Source organism: Sorex araneus, chromosome 4 (genome assembly GCF_027595985.1).
Source record: "Sorex araneus isolate mSorAra2 chromosome 4, mSorAra2.pri, whole genome shotgun sequence".
In the NCBI taxonomy this organism is placed as follows: Eukaryota; Metazoa; Chordata; class Mammalia; order Eulipotyphla; family Soricidae; genus Sorex; species Sorex araneus.
Genome location: NC_073305.1, coordinates 209,777,772 through 209,796,821, shown reverse-complemented (window position 1 = coordinate 209,796,821; position 19,050 = coordinate 209,777,772). Strand labels below are relative to the sequence as shown.

Sequence of the window (19,050 nt, the reverse complement as noted above, 5' to 3'; positions counted from 1 at the left end):
AGGAGGGTAATCACAAGCAACGCATCCTTGTCAGCAACATGAAAGATCATACAGTTCACACTGACATGATAGCTAACCTAAAACTTTATGGGCCAGGCCACTCAGAAAGTTTGAAATTCAGAGAGTTTTCTGTGAAAGATTATTTTCTGGCCTAAAGAATGTTTATAATGGAAACTTAATGTAGTAAAGTAGAGTATTAACATTCTGAATTAATTTTTTTTTTTTTTTGCTTTTTGGGTCACACCCGGCGATGCACAGGGCTTACTCCTGGATCTGCACTCAGGAATTACCCCTGGCGGTACTCAGGGGACCATATGGGATGCTGGGATTTGAACCCGGGTTGGCCGCGTGCAAGGCAAATGCCCTACCCTCTGTGCTATCGCTCCAGCCCCTCTGAATTAAAAAATTTAACATATATTTTATTGTGCATTCGTATGTGCTAAAGACATTTTTATTAGATGAAGCTGACATTTGATGTTATTCAAATCTCTTTAGGAAAAAGACATCAGAGCTTAGTTCAATCTTGCTCTATGTACTCTTTACCTTATTATTGATTTGCAATAAATTGATAATCTGTTAGGAACGGCACTGGATTTAGTGTGGTGCACTAAAGATTTGCACACTAAAAACTGCACACTGAAGATTTTGGAGGAAAATGGTGACAGAGATGGTTCTTTGTTTCTCTCCCCAGAGAAACTAATAATGAATAAGAGAAGCCAACTAAAATTTAACTAGAAGTAAAGACACTGAGAGATTTTCATAGCTTATGGTAAGACTGAGCCACCCGTGAGCTTCAGAGATCAATGCGGAGTACAAAGAAGACACAGAAGAGATTAATGCTCCACTAGATAGTAAACAGGCAGGAGGAGTCATGGAGGTGGGTCCCAGGTGGAAGACACAGACAGCAGGGAAGCTGCTTTATTTAGGGTGACCTGGGGAAGGGATGGTGGACATTGTGTGGAAGCATATAAACTTGATCCAGGTACAGCCCACATAGAGGAAGTGACAGACCAGGAGAACATGGAGCAGGAGAACAACAGAAAAGCAATTTCTATCTTGGGTGGAGGTACACTGACGCTCTGATGATGGATATGGTGTGGTGATTTGAACCACTAAAAGGAATAAAGATTTGTGCACTTGTAAACTAATGTTTCCTTAATAGATCAATATGTATACACATGTGTGTATATACATATATACACACATACATAGACATATATATATAAACATACTACAAATCTCATGCCTTATCTAACTCATCTTTGCCCCATTCCTTCTCAAGCCCCCCACATAAAGTTATTCCAAGATCACTCCTGGTGGGGTGATCTTGGAATACAGGTGCTGGGGATTGAACCTGGATCAGTCACATGCAAGGCAAATGCCCTACACACTATATTATCTTTCTGGCCCCAAGATTTCATCTATAGTGAAGTAGTGTTCCATTGTGTATATATACTACAAACTACTTAAAAATATTTTGTTCTTTAGGTGACATGGTTACAATAGTGTTAATGTTTATGCTATTGGTATACAAAGGTATTATACTTTTTTTTTTCTTTTTGGGTCACACCTGGTGATGCTCAGGGGTTACTCCTGGCTCTGCACTCAGAAATTACTCCTACAGTGCTCGGGGGACCATATGGGATGCTGGGAATTGAACCTGGGTCGGCTGCGTGCAAGGCAAACGCCCTACCCGCTGTGCTATCGCTCCAGCCCCAAAGGTATTAAGCTTGCATCACCACCCAAGTGCCCGAGACCGTCACTACTGTCCTGGCACTTCCCTCCCCGTCTTCCGCATGTCCTGAATCCTCACTGGGTAATTTCAGTTTTTTGGACAAAATCCAAAAGTTTTCTTCACTGGATGCTGTTAATTTCCTTGCTTAATTTTTTTCTTGGGTTTCATTTTGCGGTCATCCCTGGCAGGGATCAGTGCTTATCCCCATCTCTGTGCTCAGGCATCACTCATGCTGGTGCTTGGGGGACCGGCTGCAGTGCTGCGATCTGAAACTGGGTCAGTCACGTGAAAGACAAGCACCTTCACCCTGGTACTATCTCTCCAGCCCTCCTTTATTTTTTTTCAAATATACTCCCTCTGAGTGAGATCATGTAGCATTTGTTCTTTGCCAGCTGACTTATTTTTGCATAATCCAACCTCCTAAATTTCCAAGTTAAAGCAAAGGCAAAATTTCATCTCTTCCTACAGATGAGTAATATTCCATTGTGTATATTATAACCACAATTTCTTTTCTTTTTGGGTGGTGGTGCTAGGGATTGAACCCAGACACCACTGTCGTGTTGTGCTACATCCTCAACCCTGTAATTCATTTATTTGTTTACTGATTTGCAGTTCATCTGTGATCTCTGTTTTCATATGCTGGAATGTTAGTGCCCTTGGGACAGGCATTTCTTTCTCTTTTTTTTGGGGGTCACACCCGGCATTGCACAGGGGTTACTCCTGGCTCGTGCATTCAGGAGTTACTCCTGGAGGTGCTTGGGGGACCATATGGGATGCTGGGAATCGAACCCGGGTCGGCCGCATGCAAGGCAAATGCCATACGCGCTGTGCTGCTGCTCCAGCCCCATTTCTTTCTCTTTTGACATAAGCAGCCCACGAACTGTATCTGGCCTTTGGAAGTGTAATTCTGGGTCCATGAAAGAGTGTTCTTTTTCATTTATTTGTCTTATGGGCCGCACCCAGTGCTCAGGGCTCGCTTCCGGTTCTGCCTTCAGGGATTACTCCTGAAAGGCTGGCGAGGGGTGTCACATGGGATGTGATGGACCAAACCCCAATTAGGTGGGCTCAAGGCAAGCACCCTACTTGCTGTACATTGATTAGGTCCTGCCCAAGCCTTCTACTTTTTCTAAACACCATTTTATATCAAACTTCAATACTGTCCTCACAGATTAAGTAAAATTGTTCTTCCTGTTTCTACTTTGACATGTACTTATATACTTTGTTTCAGGCTGAACGAATAGTTTCCTCTCACCAAACTTTATGTTAGCATTATAACTGCTCTCCATGGAGTTTCTTACTTGTGAAAAAGGAATATGCAGAATAATGGCTCAAGCTTTTAACCCCTTTTTCCCAAACCCACTTGCTGATTGCCTCTTCCCTTAGGCCACCAATTCTGCGAATAGGCAAGGAATACCTTTGTGGCATTTTTAGTGATATCAATGCCATCAATTAGCAGCACTCCAGAGGTCATGATTTCCTCTCCTGTAATCATTTTGAATATAGTGCTTTTTCCAGCTCCATCTATTCCAAGTAATCCAAAGCACTCTGACTTTTGGACTACAAGGGAGATGTTTTTCACAGCTTTCACAACCGGACACTTATAATAAATCTGAGGGAAAAAAAACCCCACAATGTATTAAAGCATCGATTATGGGTCATCCAAAACCACAAACCCCTGTGGATTAGTAGTTGTGAGCAGTTTTTATAAAAGTTCTGCTTTAGCCCTCTATTTTACCAGAATGAGCATACACACACACACACACACACACACACACACACACACAGAGTGACTTGGTAATACAGCAAGTCCTTGAATAAAATCTTTACATTCAGTATCATTTTGTTATAACACTGATAAAAAAAAAGTACTGGCCAATGTTGGACAAAAGCTCAAGCACACTATTCCAGAATCTGTTTTAGCAAAAAATCCTTTTACTTCAAGTTTCAACATCGAAGAACTTTAGGTCAGTTAGTGGGACCTAAATAAGTTAATATTTAATGAATACTTAAAATTTCTTGTCAGAAACAATGGGGAAAACCTCATGGCAATTTTGATTGTAAAATGCCTTTTTACCTTTGTTACATCTTTAAGAACCAGTGGGGCAGTGTTCAGTTGAGGAGACACTGTTTCATTATTTCTTTTTCCTTTTACATCTTTACCTTGTTCGTGTTCATTTAATTGTTTATGGTTCATGGAAGTATCCTGCTGGGAATCCTATATTTATAAAACAAAAATTACAGATGTGAATACATTTTAAGATACCTTGTTTATATTGAGTGGATTTTGGAAATCTGACTTAGGGAGTTGTCTCAGAAATATCTGAAAAGGCCTGAGTAATTTTGAAGAGGCTTCTTATTAACTGCCTGAACTCATTTAATTTTTGACTTTTTGTTTTCTTTTTGGGTCACACCTGGCATTGCACAGGGGTTACTCCTGGCTCTGCACTCAGGAATTACTCTTGGCGGTGCTCGGGGGACCATGGGATTCTGGGAATCGAACTCAGTCAGCCTCATGCAAGGCAAATGCCCTACTCGCTGTGCTATCACTCCTTTTTGACTTATTTTTGAAACTATAGTCATAATCTATTTTTTCTATACTTGTGAATAAATAAAATGTTATCAGCAAATAAAATGTTATTAGCGAATGGATACTTGCTGTAAAATTAAGCTAACATTGATGTTATTGTAAAGTGTGATTTGTTACAATTAAAATATGTTGAAGAGATCATGAGATCTAAGGAGAACCCCCCCTTTTAATATTTAAATTTTTTATTGAGGTAATGATTTACTAAATTGTGAATGGTTATTTTTTTTGTTTGGTTTTGGGGTCATGTCCAGTGGTGTTTGGGAGGGCCTCAACTGGTGTAGAGCTCAGAGGTTGCTCCTGATGGTACTGGGATGCCAGATCGTGCAGGAGATAAAACCCCGGGCTTGTGCATCCACACCATATATTCCAGTCCTCTGAGCCATTTCCCAGGCTCTATAATTTTTTTTTCTTTTTGGGTCACACCCAGTGATGCACGGGGTTTCCTCCTGGCTTTGCACTCAGGAATTACTCCTGGCGGTGCTCAGAGGACCACATGGAATGCTGGGAATCGAAACCGGGTCGGCCACGTGCAAGGCAAACGCCCTACCCGCTGTGCTATTGCTCCAGCCCAATCTTTTTTTTTTTTTTTTTTAAGCTTCTTGGGTCACACCCAGCCATGCACAGGGGTTACTCCTGGCTCTGGACTCAGGAATTACTCCTGGTGGTGCTCAGGGGACCATATGGGATGCTGGAAATCGAACCTAGGTCAGCTGTGTGCAAGGCAAATGCCCTCCCTGCTGTGCTCCAGCCCCCTTACCTGGTTTTAAAGAAGCCAACATCATAATTACAATCAAGTATATTTCATGTTCAGGGCCGTGCTTTCTATTCCTAGTGACTCCATCATAAATGGATTATTATTTGATTAGCAGAGGATTTAAGCCTGAAGCCCAACCCAAATTTAGATGAAAAACTTACGATTTACATTAGTTGGCATTATATCCTGGTATAATTCAATGGTATTTCTCTTACAAAGTAACAGAAGTAGGAATATATAAATTCTTCAGTCTGGCCTACTGTGGAGCTCTCACTGAGCTGCATTTGAAGTTTATGTACTCACACTGTTGTCTTCAAAAAATATGAAGTAGATCTTATGTATTATTTTATGAAACACAAAGTTCTTCAGGTTCCATAGTGTAGTCTCCATACATAAAAGCAAAGTGATGTAAAAAAAACCCGCAAAGGCCAATGCAGTCAAGAAATATGCAATCCCATTCTCTTCAAAACTGTAGATGCTGTTCTCTATCCCTGAGGATGATAAAAAAAAAGAGACAATCTTACTCTCTAAACTGATATAGTCTGAGAGGAGACATGGGGGGCTCAGAGAGACTGGAACAGGCGAGTGAAGAGAGTGGGATAAACGGCAACTGATCAACCTGCTTGGCCCTCGTTTCCTCCTCCATCTTCCCCAGGGACTGGGTAGCGGCCGGGGAATGACCCCCCTGAAACCGGGGGCAGCCGACAGGGAGAGCCGCTGGGGCTCTCCCCAAGTTGCCCCCTGGCCGAAGTTTTTACAGCACTCCACACATTTTATTTGGGGAATATATTTTTCTAACTTTTTTCTTAATATTTCCAATAAAATTATATATATGTATCATATTTCTAAAAGTGAGCGCAGTAGGCAAATTGTAGTCTTAGACTGGAGGTTAGAAAGCACATATCTTTTGGTAGTAATTTAGGAAAATTCTTCTAACATACTGAATCAAAGAAATTAACAATGTGAACCTCTTACACTGATGCTATTGTATATACAAATGCTCTCTTCATCATATTAATAACGGAAAAAGAAATGCCAAGAATAAAAAAAACTTGATATAGTCTGGGATGAAAGTCAACATTCTCACATGTAATAACAAATAGAGGATCAAAGTGAATTGAAAATAAGATTCAGAAAAAAGAATGTGAAAAATAATATTTTATTTATTTAATTTTTAAAATAAAATAATTATTTTTCTTTCTTTTTTTTTGTGACACCCACCGGTGCTCAGGATGTACTCCTAACTCTGTGTTCAGGGCACCATATGGGGTGCCAGGGATCGAACCTAGGTTGGCGTTGTGCAAGGCAAGAACCTGACCCATTGGACTATGGCTTGGGACCTCTAATTTTATTTTACCTGTACATACGGTTAGTATAAAAGTTTTCCTATAATTAATTTTTTCTTTCTTTAACCAGTTTTGATTGGAGGTGATTTTATAACACACCCAATGAAATTCAAAGTCTGACTTGTGCAAATAGAATAGTAAAGTCAGAAAAAACAGAGACATTCATGAGGTTAAGCCATTGTTGTAGACTATGCAGAATTATCTTTAAAGTTTTTCAGTGTGAGAAAAAACTGTGAATAAGAAAAAATTTTAGGGCTGGAGCAATAGCACAGCCAGTAGGGCATTTGCCTTGCATGCAGTCGACCCGGGTTCGATTCCCAGCATCCCATATCGTCCCCTGAGCACCGCCAGGGGTAATTCCTGAGTGCAAAGCCAGGAATAACCCCTATGCATCGCCAGGTGTGACCCAAAAGGCAAAAAAATATTTTTTAATAGGAAAATAATATTAATGACAATACTCGTAGGTAGAAAACATGTTTATATATCTAACATATAATGTTGGTGGAAATGTCATTTGTTTCAGTCTGTATGGAAAACGTATGGAGGTTTCTCAAAATGGTAAGACTAGACCTTTATATGACTCTGTGATTCTATTTTGCAACTTCAGCTTAACAGACTTTTTACATAAAAGACAAAAACCACTATCCATATAAATACTGATAGAGATTTTTTAAGAGCATAAGGCATTTATAGATTAAAAAGACCAAATTACGACTCTAGTTATTTGGGGAGTATAAAATAATTAACTTGACCCTAGTAATTATAATTTCACATTGCTCTGGTATAGTGAAATACAATTACATTTCTCTTTCTGAGGTTGCATATAAATGACTTGGTTCTAGGAAAGATTATGCATACAGTATAAATATACTCTGTTTCTGAACCTTTGAATCAATCTAAAAATATGAAATCATCTAAAATAGGGATGGTCTAATAGACTACCTTTATTTCCCCCTGACTTTGATTTGACTGTGAATTATCCCTTCTTTTTATCTGTATCGTACTTAAAGCTTAGCATTTATTTATTTATTTATTTATTTATTTATTTATTTATTTATTTATTTATTTATTTATTTGGGCTGGAGCTATAGCACAGTGGTAGGGCATTCGCCTTTCATGCGGCTGACCCATGTTCAATTCCTCCACCCCTCTCTGAGAGCCTGGAAAGCTACAGAGAGTATCACGACCACACGGCAGAGCCTAGCAAGCTACCCATGATGTATTGGATGTGCCAAAAACAGTAACAATAAGTCTCACAATTAGAGACGTTACAGGTGTCCGCTCAAACAAGTCGATGAGCAACGGGATGACAGTGACAGTGATTTACTTATTTTGTTTTGGGCCACACCCAGCTATGCTAAGGGGTTACTTCTGGCGCATGCACTCAGAAATTACTCCTGGCAGTGCTGGGGGACCATATGGGATGCCGGGGATTGAACCTGGGTCCACTGCGTGCAAGGCAAACGCCCTATTGGCTGTGCTATCACTCCGGCCCAGCATTTATTTTTAAATGAGTTTAGTATACTCAACTACAAAATCAGGCTTACAGCAGCTAACTTGCTGATGCTTTGAACAACCAATATAATATGTGCAAAGCCTCTTTCACCTAGTAGATAAGTTGGAACTAATTCTAAATCTGGTAGTGACTTAATGAATTTAATCTTGCTTTTACTTGAGGCTTTATTTCCCAACCTGGCCCCAGTTTGTGAACTAATGTTTGGTATAGAAAACATTAAATAGCAAACCTGATTGTTTTAGAGAAGCAACAGGGTTCTCCTAGCTCTCACAATCTAGGCTTAAATATGGAAATATGGAAAGGAAGTATGTTGTTTTCAAGGATCTTGGGCGCTTCAGATACTCACTTTCTTTAGTACAGTTTAGATGGACACTTGGATATTTCTTAGAACACATTTTTTTAATTTCATAATCATCAAATACTCGGCTGAGACTCATAACAAAGTTGTAACTAGGAAGTAGCATTAATGCAGTTTTTATAAAATATTTTTTAACAAATTCAACACCTGTTATTAAAAAATGAAATCAATGATAAAAAGGTAACACACCTCCCATAAATATTTTCCTGAAGTTAATTAAACCACTTATAGACAATTACCAACTAGCAGGTGATACTTGAGAATGACAAAATTATCAAGTTCATTTGCTTTGACAGCTTACAGCATAGATCTTTAGAGTTCTAAAGACTTTCGTACACACAGTATTTCCTTAGAATGTGTCTTCCTCCAAGAATGACTGCACTCATTTGTGGAATATAAAGTAACAGAATGGGAGACTAACACCCAAGGATAACAGAGATAAGGGCCAGGAGGATTGCTCTAAGGCTTGGAAGCCGGCCTCACACACTGGGGGAAAAGGCAGCTGGGATAGAGAAGGGACCACTAAGTGAAGGATGCTTGGAGAGCTCTCTCGGGATGGGAGATGCGTGCTGAAAGTAGACTATGGACCAAACATGATGGCCGCTTACTACCTGCATTGCAAACCATAACACCCAAAAGGAGAGAGTAAAAGGGAAAGGGCTTGTCACAGAGGCGGGGTGGGGGTGGTGGCAGGAGGGATACTGGGAACACTGGCGGTGGAGAATGGGCACTGGTGGAGGAATGGGTACTTAACCATTGTATGACTGAAACATAATCATGAAAGTTTGTGAGTCTGTAACTGTATCTCATGGTGATTCATTAAAAAATATAAAAAATAAAAAAGAAGCAATAAAAAATGTAAAGAAAAGTAAAAAGAGAAAAGTAAAAATAGAAAAAAAAGTCTTCCTCCCCCTACTTCTTTTTTTTTTTTTTTGCAACACCAGCTCAGCGATCAGGGATTGCTTCTTGGGGTCCATGCAGTATCAGGGGCTGAATTTGGGGCTCCCTCACCCCTCTCCCATTTTCTTTCTTCCTCTCTGTATCTCACATATCCTTTCAATACATATATTATGACTTTCCAAAGCAACTAACATTCTTTATTTTTTTTGGGGGGGTAACGGGGTAGGTGGGGCAGAGTATACCCAGTGGTGTTCAGGGACCATACCTGACACTGGGCTCTGGGGTCATTCCTGGCTTTTGCCATATGGTGAAGGGCCACACCTGGCTCTGTGCTCAGGGGTCAAACCTGACTGTGCTTAGGGGACCATCCCGGGGCACCAGGACTTGAACCATGGTTGCGGTCACTGTACTACCTCTCTGGCCCACAATTAACATTCTTTTTGGTTTAAGTTTTTGGGCCACAGCTAGTGGTGCTCAGGACTTAACTCTTGGCAGGTGTGGGGGTTGTATGCGGTGCTGGGGATTGAATTTAGGTGAGCAAGACAAATGCTTTAGCCACTGCACCAGCCCTACAATTAACATTCTTTTTTTTTCCCTTTTTCATTTTTGGGTCACACCCGGAGATGCACAGGGGTTACTCCCGGCTCTGCACTAAGGAATTACCCCTGGCGGTGCTCAAGGGACCATATGGGATGCTGGGAATCAAACCCAGGTTGGCCGCATGCAAGGCAAATGCCCTACCTGCTGTGCTATTGCTCCCCAATTAACATTCTTATCCTCAAACTCTTTCATTTTCACTTATTTGTCTATTGCTGGGAGGAAAGGAAGATTGTATGAAGTTCTTACCAGAGCGATGTGCGATGGAGTAAACCATCACAGTATAAACATGGGAAAAGTAGTTAAAGAGGGTGAGCTTGACGTAGGCAGTAGTACTACTAGAAAAGAGAAAGCTTCCAACATACATGAGAGGAACAACAGACCAGCCATACAGCAGAAAGATAATCATCGTTTGCAAAAATCGGAAATTTTCAACAAATGCTTCCACTCCGCAGTATTTGAACACTCCCTGAGACAAAGAAACAGAGTAAGAGCAAGGGGAAGGTGGTGTGAGATAAGTCAGAACATTCAGAAAACCACAAGCCCCGTCTTTATCAGAGCTCAGAACTCGTATGTTAAAAATTGCTAATTTTCCTTTTTTAATCCTTGCTTTTTGGGTCCTACCTGCTCAGGGATTACTCCTGGCAGTGCATGGGGGACCCTATGAGATGCCTGGGATCAAATCTGCTCTACTATTGCTCCAGCCCCTGTTCATATTTAAGTTTCTAGTATCTCCTGTACAAGCTACCGGTGGCATATTCGATATGCCAAAAACAGTAACAACAAGTCTCACATTGGAGATGTTACTGGTGCCCGCTCAAGCAGATAGATGAACAATGGGACGACAGTGCTACAGTGCTTTCTCCTACACAGAAAAGAACTTTACCTTCTTTACTCATACAACCGTATAAATCCCTGTTGACCCCTTGTATCTTTATATCTCCCTAGCCCTCAATATGCACACAACATTAAACAATTTGCCAAGTTCAGGGCTGGAGCGATAGTACAGTGGCTAGGGCATTTGCCTTGCATGCGGCCTACCCAGGTTTGATCCCTGGCATCCCATATGGTCCCCTGAGCACCACCAGGAGTAATTCCTGAGCACAGAGTCAGGAGTAACCCCTGAGCATTGCTGGGTGTGACCCAAAAAGAAAAAAAAATTTGCCAAGTTCATTAATGAGTAAAATCATTACAATAAAATGTTCCATATCATTGCACATTCTCACTCTGAGGTATTTTATATTTATCTAAAGTTGGGTTTCTCAAAGGAAGCCTTATTAGGCGGTGATTTTAAACTGTGCTATCGTTCAATTTGCTAAAAGATCAGCTTTGGGTAGGGCTTATTGAGGCCTACGTGACAAGTGATGTTACTCCCTCAAGCGATTTTTGGACCGGGGCGTAATATTGAGAAATTATGTGGGAAGTCAACTTAAAAGACTTTTTTTTTTTTGCTTTTTGGGTCACACCCGGCAATGCACAGGGGTTACTCCTGGCTCATGGACTCAGGAATTAACTCCTGGCGGTGCTCAGGGGACCATACAGGATGCTGGGAATCGAACCTGGGGTGACCGCATGCAAAGCAGACACCCTACCCGCTGTGCTATCACTCCAGCCCCTAAAAGACATTTTTAAAAGAGAAACATTTTCCCCAACTGAAATAATAGGAGGGAGAACAACTGTATGCTGACATTCACACAGTAAGCTTCCCGGCATAATAAGTCAACGGAGCTTCAAAATTTCCTTACAAGTAGTATTTTAAGATATAATTAAATAAAAATTCCCTTTGGGCAACATAGAAAACGAACCCCTGAGCATGATACTCACAAGTAGTAAGCAGCAGTGGATGGAGTAGTAGATGAGGTCCCACAGCAAAGCAGAGAACCAGTAAATAAATACGTGGACCCCACTGATAAACTGGATGTGTTTTGCCTTGGACGTTCTCTCAGCCACTGTCTGCAGGCAACAGCCACTGATGACAATAGCCATGCCGAAAGCCAAACACAACACGACTCGTATTCCGTCTACAGACCTACAGAAGAGGAAATACAACAGATGAAATCATGGGATAAGCACAGAAAAGAGCAGCGTTAGTAGCTACGGCTATTTTCAAATACATATGGCAAGAAAGCAAAATGAAATCGCAAGACCCAATTCAAGTCAAAGCAAAACAAACATACATACATTTTGTGAGTCGTATAATCCAGAGGCTGGGGCTTATTAAAAACTTGAATGGAAGCGCTGGGACCAGAAAGTGACATAAAAAGGATGTTGTCTAACACTGCCACAGATATTGCAGCTGAATGGTACGCCTCATTGTTGAACAAAATAGTTAATACTGTTTTGTTTAGCTCAGCCTTAATGGAAAATGCGATAATGGAGAAAGCATGACATGCTTTAGTTTCCACTATATACTTAGTTATGTTACCTAGAATAAAGAAAGATATTGGTCAGTGAATCAGCATGTTATAATTACCTACTATTTAGAAGAAAAAGACCCTAAATTTCCTATTATTTGTCCCTATCTTCCTGGAATGACTTACTCTTCCATTTCTCAAAATTTCTATGGCATTACTAATCATTAAAATAATATCATAATAAATCCTACAACTAACTTCCCCCCTAATAAATTGTTAAGAATTTCTTTTTCCTTCCACAGATTCTTTAATGAGATACCTTCAATTAGCTCATTCATTTCTATTCAAATAAAAACATTTTGGGTAAAATTTTCATTTTAATTGTGCTTTCCAAGTACAGAATTTCAATTTGTTTATTTAAATGTTATTTAAATGTACATATACTAATGATCTCTTTTTTGGATATAGTTACTATACTTTCCTTTAATTACTTACACATTTTTATCAGTGCTATTAAATGTGGCACTGTGGCACTGTCGTCCCACTGTTCATCGATTTGCTCAAGCGGGCACCAGTAACATCTCCGTTGTGAGACTTGTTGTTACTGTTTTTGGCATATAGAATTAGCCACCGGGAGCTTGCCAGGCTCTGCCGTGTGGGCTGGATACTCTTGGTAGCTTGCCTGGCTCTCTGAGAGGGACAAAGGAATCGAACCAGGGTCGGCGCTTTTAAGTAGTGCTCATAAACTTCTAATAGCCGGTTTAAGGTCTTTTGTCTAAACTCTTGGCCTTGGATTATGAAACTTAACACTACTAGAGAGACAGTATAGGTTAATGTGCTTCCCTACCTGGGGTCAACCCATTTTGATCTTCAACCCCACATATCATCCCTTGAGCACTGCCCAGGGCGATCTCTGAGCACAGAACCAGGAGTAAGCTCTGAGAACTGGGGAGTATATGACTCTAAACAAACAAGAACATCCTCCAAAATGGATTATCGAGCAGTGGTGGAGTATAAAGCAATATAGTGATGGAATAAACAATAGCTAGTTATAACAGACCATAATAGTCTGCCTGTAGAATTCAATTTACTAAGGCAAGGTAGCAAGGTGAAACTAGGGTTCGTAGTAGATGACACTCTGGTGGTAGTTGGGATGTAATGACACTGCAGTCCCCAAATGTTTCTATTAACATCATCAGAAATCAACTTGCCTTGATTTGACAAAGCGTTCTATAGGAGTCCATCTATCAAGATTTCAGCCACCCGTTCTTCAAGTGGTCAGTACAGTAAAGGGCAACTTTCAGCTCCTGGAATCAACACTACACCTTGGGGAGAGCTAAGAGAAACACTTTTGCACAAGTCTTATTTTAAAATGTGCACTAATATGTTGTTTTAACTTATTACCTGCCTTCTGAAAGATTGAGGGTATTTTGGCTTCTGATCTCTCTGCTTCCAAGATACTAGCAATTTGCCGGAAGATCATGAATGGAAAACCAAATGCTAATTTAAATTCCTAATTTACCAGAGACCCAAGTAGTTCTTCCTCTAACAGCACCCTGTGTTTTCTTTTTATTTTCTTTCTTTTTTTTTTTACCCTGTGTTTTCTATGGGTCTTACCTTTCACTTCCAAAATTTTTTGATTCCTGGACTTTAGAAAAATCTGAAGGTTCTTTATGAGATTCAGAGTTAAATTAGAATTCCCTGACACTGAGTACGGCACAGTAGTTTGACCGTATTGTCTCAAATCCAGTTCTCTGCTGGGCAGGTCATAGTTTATACCTACAGCCAATATGAGATAGGTAGTGACAGTCAAATTTGCTATTATCTGTAGCAACACCATCTTCCAGCTCCGCCAACTGAATAGTGCTCTCTTTAAAAACATGGAACGGAACTGCTGGCGGTAAAGTGAAAACTATGAAGAGGAGAGAAACAGCATTATAATGTCTGCTCACGCTGATAGGATATTGAAATCTGTCATTATAGATGGTTCAGATTTTATAGCAGAAGATAGATGCATATCATACAAATACATCCATGAATTAAACTCAAGAAAATAAGATGGTTTTATTTTATATAAAGTGTTAAGAAAAAAGATTGAGATCTGATTTCTAAAGCAACTACATTGAAGAGTTTCTAAAAATGATTATATTCATCAATATATGCGGTGTTTCTCATGCTAAAAATTAGGTACAAATATTTTATTCAACATTAAACCACAATCTATTTTTTCTATTTTAAAGTAAAGTATTCCTATAAAGCAAATATAACTGTTACCCTTTACCAGGTTTCATATACATACTCTGACTCATAGTGAGAAACTGTTCCTAATCTGATGAACCAATATCTTCTAATTATAACTTGGGTGTTATCTTAGAACCAAACAAAGCAAAAATTTAGGAGAGTATGGATGAAAACTTTAAAACAGTATTTCAGAGGAACAACAATGTTGAGAGCAGCAGTTACGATCCGTATCTAGAACTTGTTTCTTGTGCTTCAAGAAATTTAAGGCAGTTGCATCTCAGACTGTTTCACCACTGGCAGTCTTATTAGGCTGAAGTCCAAACATCTCTTATGTTCAGTTATTAAACACTATACATCTTACACCTAAGCCAAACATACAAACACAGGTTTATTCTTAGTGAGTGCTCACCCCGGTATTAAATTTAATGGTAGCAATTTCGTTCAATCGAGAAGATACTTGTCTCTCATATGTATTCTGTATATCCACTTCTGTCTTCGTTTCTTGTCTTATTCCTTGGTCTTCCAAGTGAGTTTGTGAGGAATTCTGAACACTCATGGAGGAATTTGCTATCACATTTGCCCTATGGACAGATAAACAGACAAAAAGTACAAAGCACTTCATTTTGACTATGGCCTCCATTAACTTTTTCTGGTTGTTTTGGGCCATACTCAGTGCTCAGGGCTTAGCCCTGTCTCTGCTCTCAGGGATCACTCCTGGTGAGCTTGAGGGACCATATGTGAGGTACCAGGGATCAAACGCAGCTCAGCCCTGTGCAAGCCCTACCTACTTGTACTCTCTCTCTGGCCCCTGCCTCAATCCATTTTATCTGGATAAAATAAAGTAAGATTCAAAAATGGAAAGAATACTTCATCTTTCTTTCTTTTTCTTTTCTTTTTTTTGGGGGGGTCACACCCAGCAATGCTCAGGGGTTACTCCTGGCTCTGCATTCAGAAATTACTCCTGGCAGTAAACATAAACAAATAATTGTTTATTATATAATTATATTATATTATTATAATTATTATATTATTGTTTGTTTCTTATAATTGTTTATTATTATTATTAAAGCCCCAATAAACAAATAATTTTTTTTAATTTATTTATTTTTAATTAGAGAATCACCGTGAGGGTACAGTTACAGATTTATACACTTTTGTGCTTATACTTTCCTCATACAAAGTTCGGGAACCCATCCCTTCACCAGTGCCCATTCTCCACCACCCGTAAACCCAGTGTCCCTCCCACCCTCCCCAATCCCATCTCCCCCCCACCCCACCCTGCCACTGTGGCAAGGCATTCCCTTCTGTTTTCTCTCTCTAATTAGCTGTTGTGGTTTGCAATAAAGGTGTTGAGTGGCCGCTGTGCTCAGTCTCTAGCCCTCATTCAGCCCGCAACTCCCTTCCCCCACATGGCCTTCGACTACAATGTAGTTGGTGATCGCTTCTCTGAGTTGACCTTTCCCCGGAACGTGAGGCCAGCCTCGAAGCCATGGAGTCAACCTCCTGGTACTTATTTCTACAGTTCTTGGGTGTTAGTCTCCCACTCTGTTATTCTATATACCATAGATGAGTGCAATCTTTCTATGTCTGTCTCTCTCTTTCTGACTCATTTCACTCAGCATGAAACTTTTCATGCCCATCCATTTAACTACAAAATTCTTGACCTCCTTTTTTCTAACAGCTGCATAGTATTCCATTGTATAGATGTACCAAAGTTTCCTCAACCAGTCATCCGTTCTGGGGCATTCGGGTTTTTTCCAGATTCTGGCTATTGTAAACAGTGCTGCGATGAACATACATGTGCAGATGTCGTTTCGATTGTACTTTTTTGCCTCTCTGGGATATATTCCCAGCAGTGGTATTGCTGGGTCAAATGGGAATTCAATGTCTAATTTTTTGAGAGTCGTCCAAATTGTTTTCCAGAAGGGCTGAACCAGTCGGCATTCCCACCAGCAGTGAAGAAGGGTCCCTTTCTCCCCACATCCTCTCCAACAGCGGTTGCTTTTGTTCTTTTGGATGTGTGCTAGTCTCTGTGGTGTGAGGTGGTATCTCATGGTTGTTTTGATCTGCATCTCTCTGATGATTAGTGATGCAGAGCACTTTTTCATGTGCCTTTTGGCCATTCGTATTTCTTCCTTGGTAAAGTTTCTGTTCATTTCTTCGCCCCATTTTTTGATGGGGTTGGATGTTTTCTTCTTGTAGAGTTCAACCAGTGCTTTATATACCATTGATATCAACCCCTTATCTGATGGGTATTGTGTAAATATCCTTTCCCATTCTGTGGATAGTCTTTGTATTCTGGTCACTGTATCTCTTGCGGTGCAGAAGCTTTTTAGTTTAATGTAGTCCCATTTGTTGATCTCTGTTTTTACTAGATTGCTTAGTTCCGTGTCACCTTTGAAGATACGTTTATCTTCAATATCGTGGAGGGTTTCGCCGACCTTGTCTTCAATGTACCTTATGGTTTGTGGTCTAATGTTGAGGTCTTTAATCCATTTTGATCTGACTTTTGTGCATGGTGTCAGGTCAAGGTCTAAACCCATTTTTTTGCATGTGGTTGTCCAGTTGTGCCAGCACCATTTGTTAAAGAGGCTTTCCTTGCTCCACTTCACATCTCTTGCTCCCTTATCAAAGATTAGATGGTCATACATTTGGGGTTGTGTGTAGGGATATTCCACCCTGTTCCATTGGTCTACGGCTCTGCCTTTGTTCCAGTACCATGCTGTTTTAATTGTTACTGCTTTGTAGTAAGTTTGAGGTTGGGGATGGTGATGCCTCCCATCATCTTTTTCCCAAGAATTGTTTTAGCTATCCTTGGACGTTTGTTATTCCATATGAATTTTAGGATTGCTTGATCCATTTCTTTGAAGAGTGTCATGGGTATATTTATAGGGATCGCACTGAATCTGTATAATGCTTTAGGGAGTATTGCCATTTTGACAACATTGATTCTCCCTATCCACGAGCAGGGTATATGTTTCCATTTCCTCATGTCCTCTTTGATTTCATGGAGTAGCGTTATGTAGTTTTCTTTGTAAAGGTCTTTTACTTCCTTGGTTAAGCTGATTCCGAGGTACTTGATTTTCTGGGGCACGATTGTGAATGGGATTGCTTTTTTCATGTCCCTTTCCTCTGCCTCATTGTTTGCATATATGAAGGCCATGGATTTTTGGGTATTGATTTTGTAGCCTGCAACTTTACTGTATAAGTCTATTGTTTCTAAGAGTTTCTTAGTAGAGGTTTTAGGCTTCTCTAGATATAGTATCATGTCGTCTGCAAATAGTGAGAGTTTGATTTCTTCCCTTTCTATCTGGATGCCCTTAATCTCTTTTTCTTGTCTAATAGCTATCGCAAGTACTTCCAGTACTATATTGAAGAGGAGTGGTGAGAGTGGGCATCCTTGTCTTGTGCCTGATCTCAGAGGAAAGGCCCTTAGTTTTTCCCCGTTGAGGATAATGCTTGCCGTAGGCTTGTGATAGATGGCTTCGACTATCTTGAGGAAAGTTCCTCCAAACCCCATTTTGGCGAGGATAAACAAATAATTTTTAAAAAAACTGGCACCCTTTGGAAAAACTCACCATATGGAAAAACTCACCAGTCAGTTCTTTGAAAGTTTTTTTTTGTTTTGTTTTTTGGGTCACACCTGGCAATGCACAGGGGTTACTCCTGGCTCTGCACTCAGGAATCACCCCTGGCGGTGCTCAGGGGACCATATGGGATGCTGGGATTTGAACCCGGGTCGGCCACGTGCAAGGCAAACGCCCTACCTGCTGTGCTATCACTCCAGCCCCCAGTTCTTTGAAAGTTTTGAGGGAGAATTTTGATACTATTTTGATTTGTAACAGATGAACTTCTCTTCCTCTGTTATGAAGAGAGTAGTTATGATAAACACAGGTTTAAAGTAAAAGTGTAGAAAACAAATTTACATGCAAAGAGTTGCCTAAAAAAGGCCACAGTGCCACATTCCTTTGAGATACATGAGCTCTTTGAAGAGGAGAAGCTGAGACACTAACCAGATATAGAAAGCCCATCCAGAGGAGCGTGGACCCCCCCCCAGAAAAGGGGGAGCTACAGAAGAATCTATGAGATTATGAAGAGAACATCAATAGTGCAAGGAGTGAGGTTATGAGAAGATCATCACATTGCAAGGCAACACCTAGGCTAACACTTTTTTTTTTTTCATTTTGGGTCACACCTGGCTATGCACAGGGCTTACTCCTGGCTCTGCACTCAGGAATTACTCCTGGCGGTGCTCGGGGGACCATATGCGATGCTGGGAATAGAACCCGGGTCGGCCACGTGCAAGGCAAATGCCCGATCCGCTGTGCTATCGCTCCAGCCCAAAAACTTTTAACAGCTCAACAGCTCACTCTATCAAGTTATGACCTGAATTTCCTAATCATTTTTATTTCAAAAATTTTCACAGTGCAATAAATAGATAATATACATTATGAAAATAAGGTTGGGTAAAAAATTAGAGACGTTTATAGTACAGAAATTTAAAAGCATTTTTACTTACTGAGAGTTAGGACTAGAAATTTCTATGATTGTAATTTGATTGTTTTCCTTGACTCATTTTTTTGGAAGGGGGTGTCACACCCAACTGTGGTTGGATGCTATTCCTTGGTTTTACTCAGGTATCATGCCTGGAAGTGCTGGGGG

At 40.3% G+C, this 19,050-nt stretch overlaps 1 protein-coding gene across 1 annotated transcript in view; it reads right to left on the bottom strand.

Annotated features, from left to right (window-relative positions):
- The window catches only part of LOC101549171 (phospholipid-transporting ATPase ABCA3-like), an 80,328-nt gene that overhangs the window by 11,390 nt on the left and 49,888 nt on the right, over positions 1-19,050 (bottom strand). Inside the window, exons 17-25 of the mRNA XM_055136796.1 lie at positions 14,798-14,969; positions 13,765-14,059; positions 11,975-12,218; positions 11,618-11,822; positions 10,043-10,262; positions 8,285-8,443; positions 5,380-5,567; positions 3,810-3,950; positions 3,150-3,344 (exon numbers count right to left, since the gene is read on the bottom strand). Of these exons, the coding sequence (XP_054992771.1) occupies positions 3,150-3,344; positions 3,810-3,950; positions 5,380-5,567; positions 8,285-8,443; positions 10,043-10,262; positions 11,618-11,822; positions 11,975-12,218; positions 13,765-14,059; positions 14,798-14,969 (1,819 nt within the window). The remainder of the gene's footprint in view (positions 1-3,149; positions 3,345-3,809; positions 3,951-5,379; positions 5,568-8,284; positions 8,444-10,042; positions 10,263-11,617; positions 11,823-11,974; positions 12,219-13,764; positions 14,060-14,797; positions 14,970-19,050) is intronic.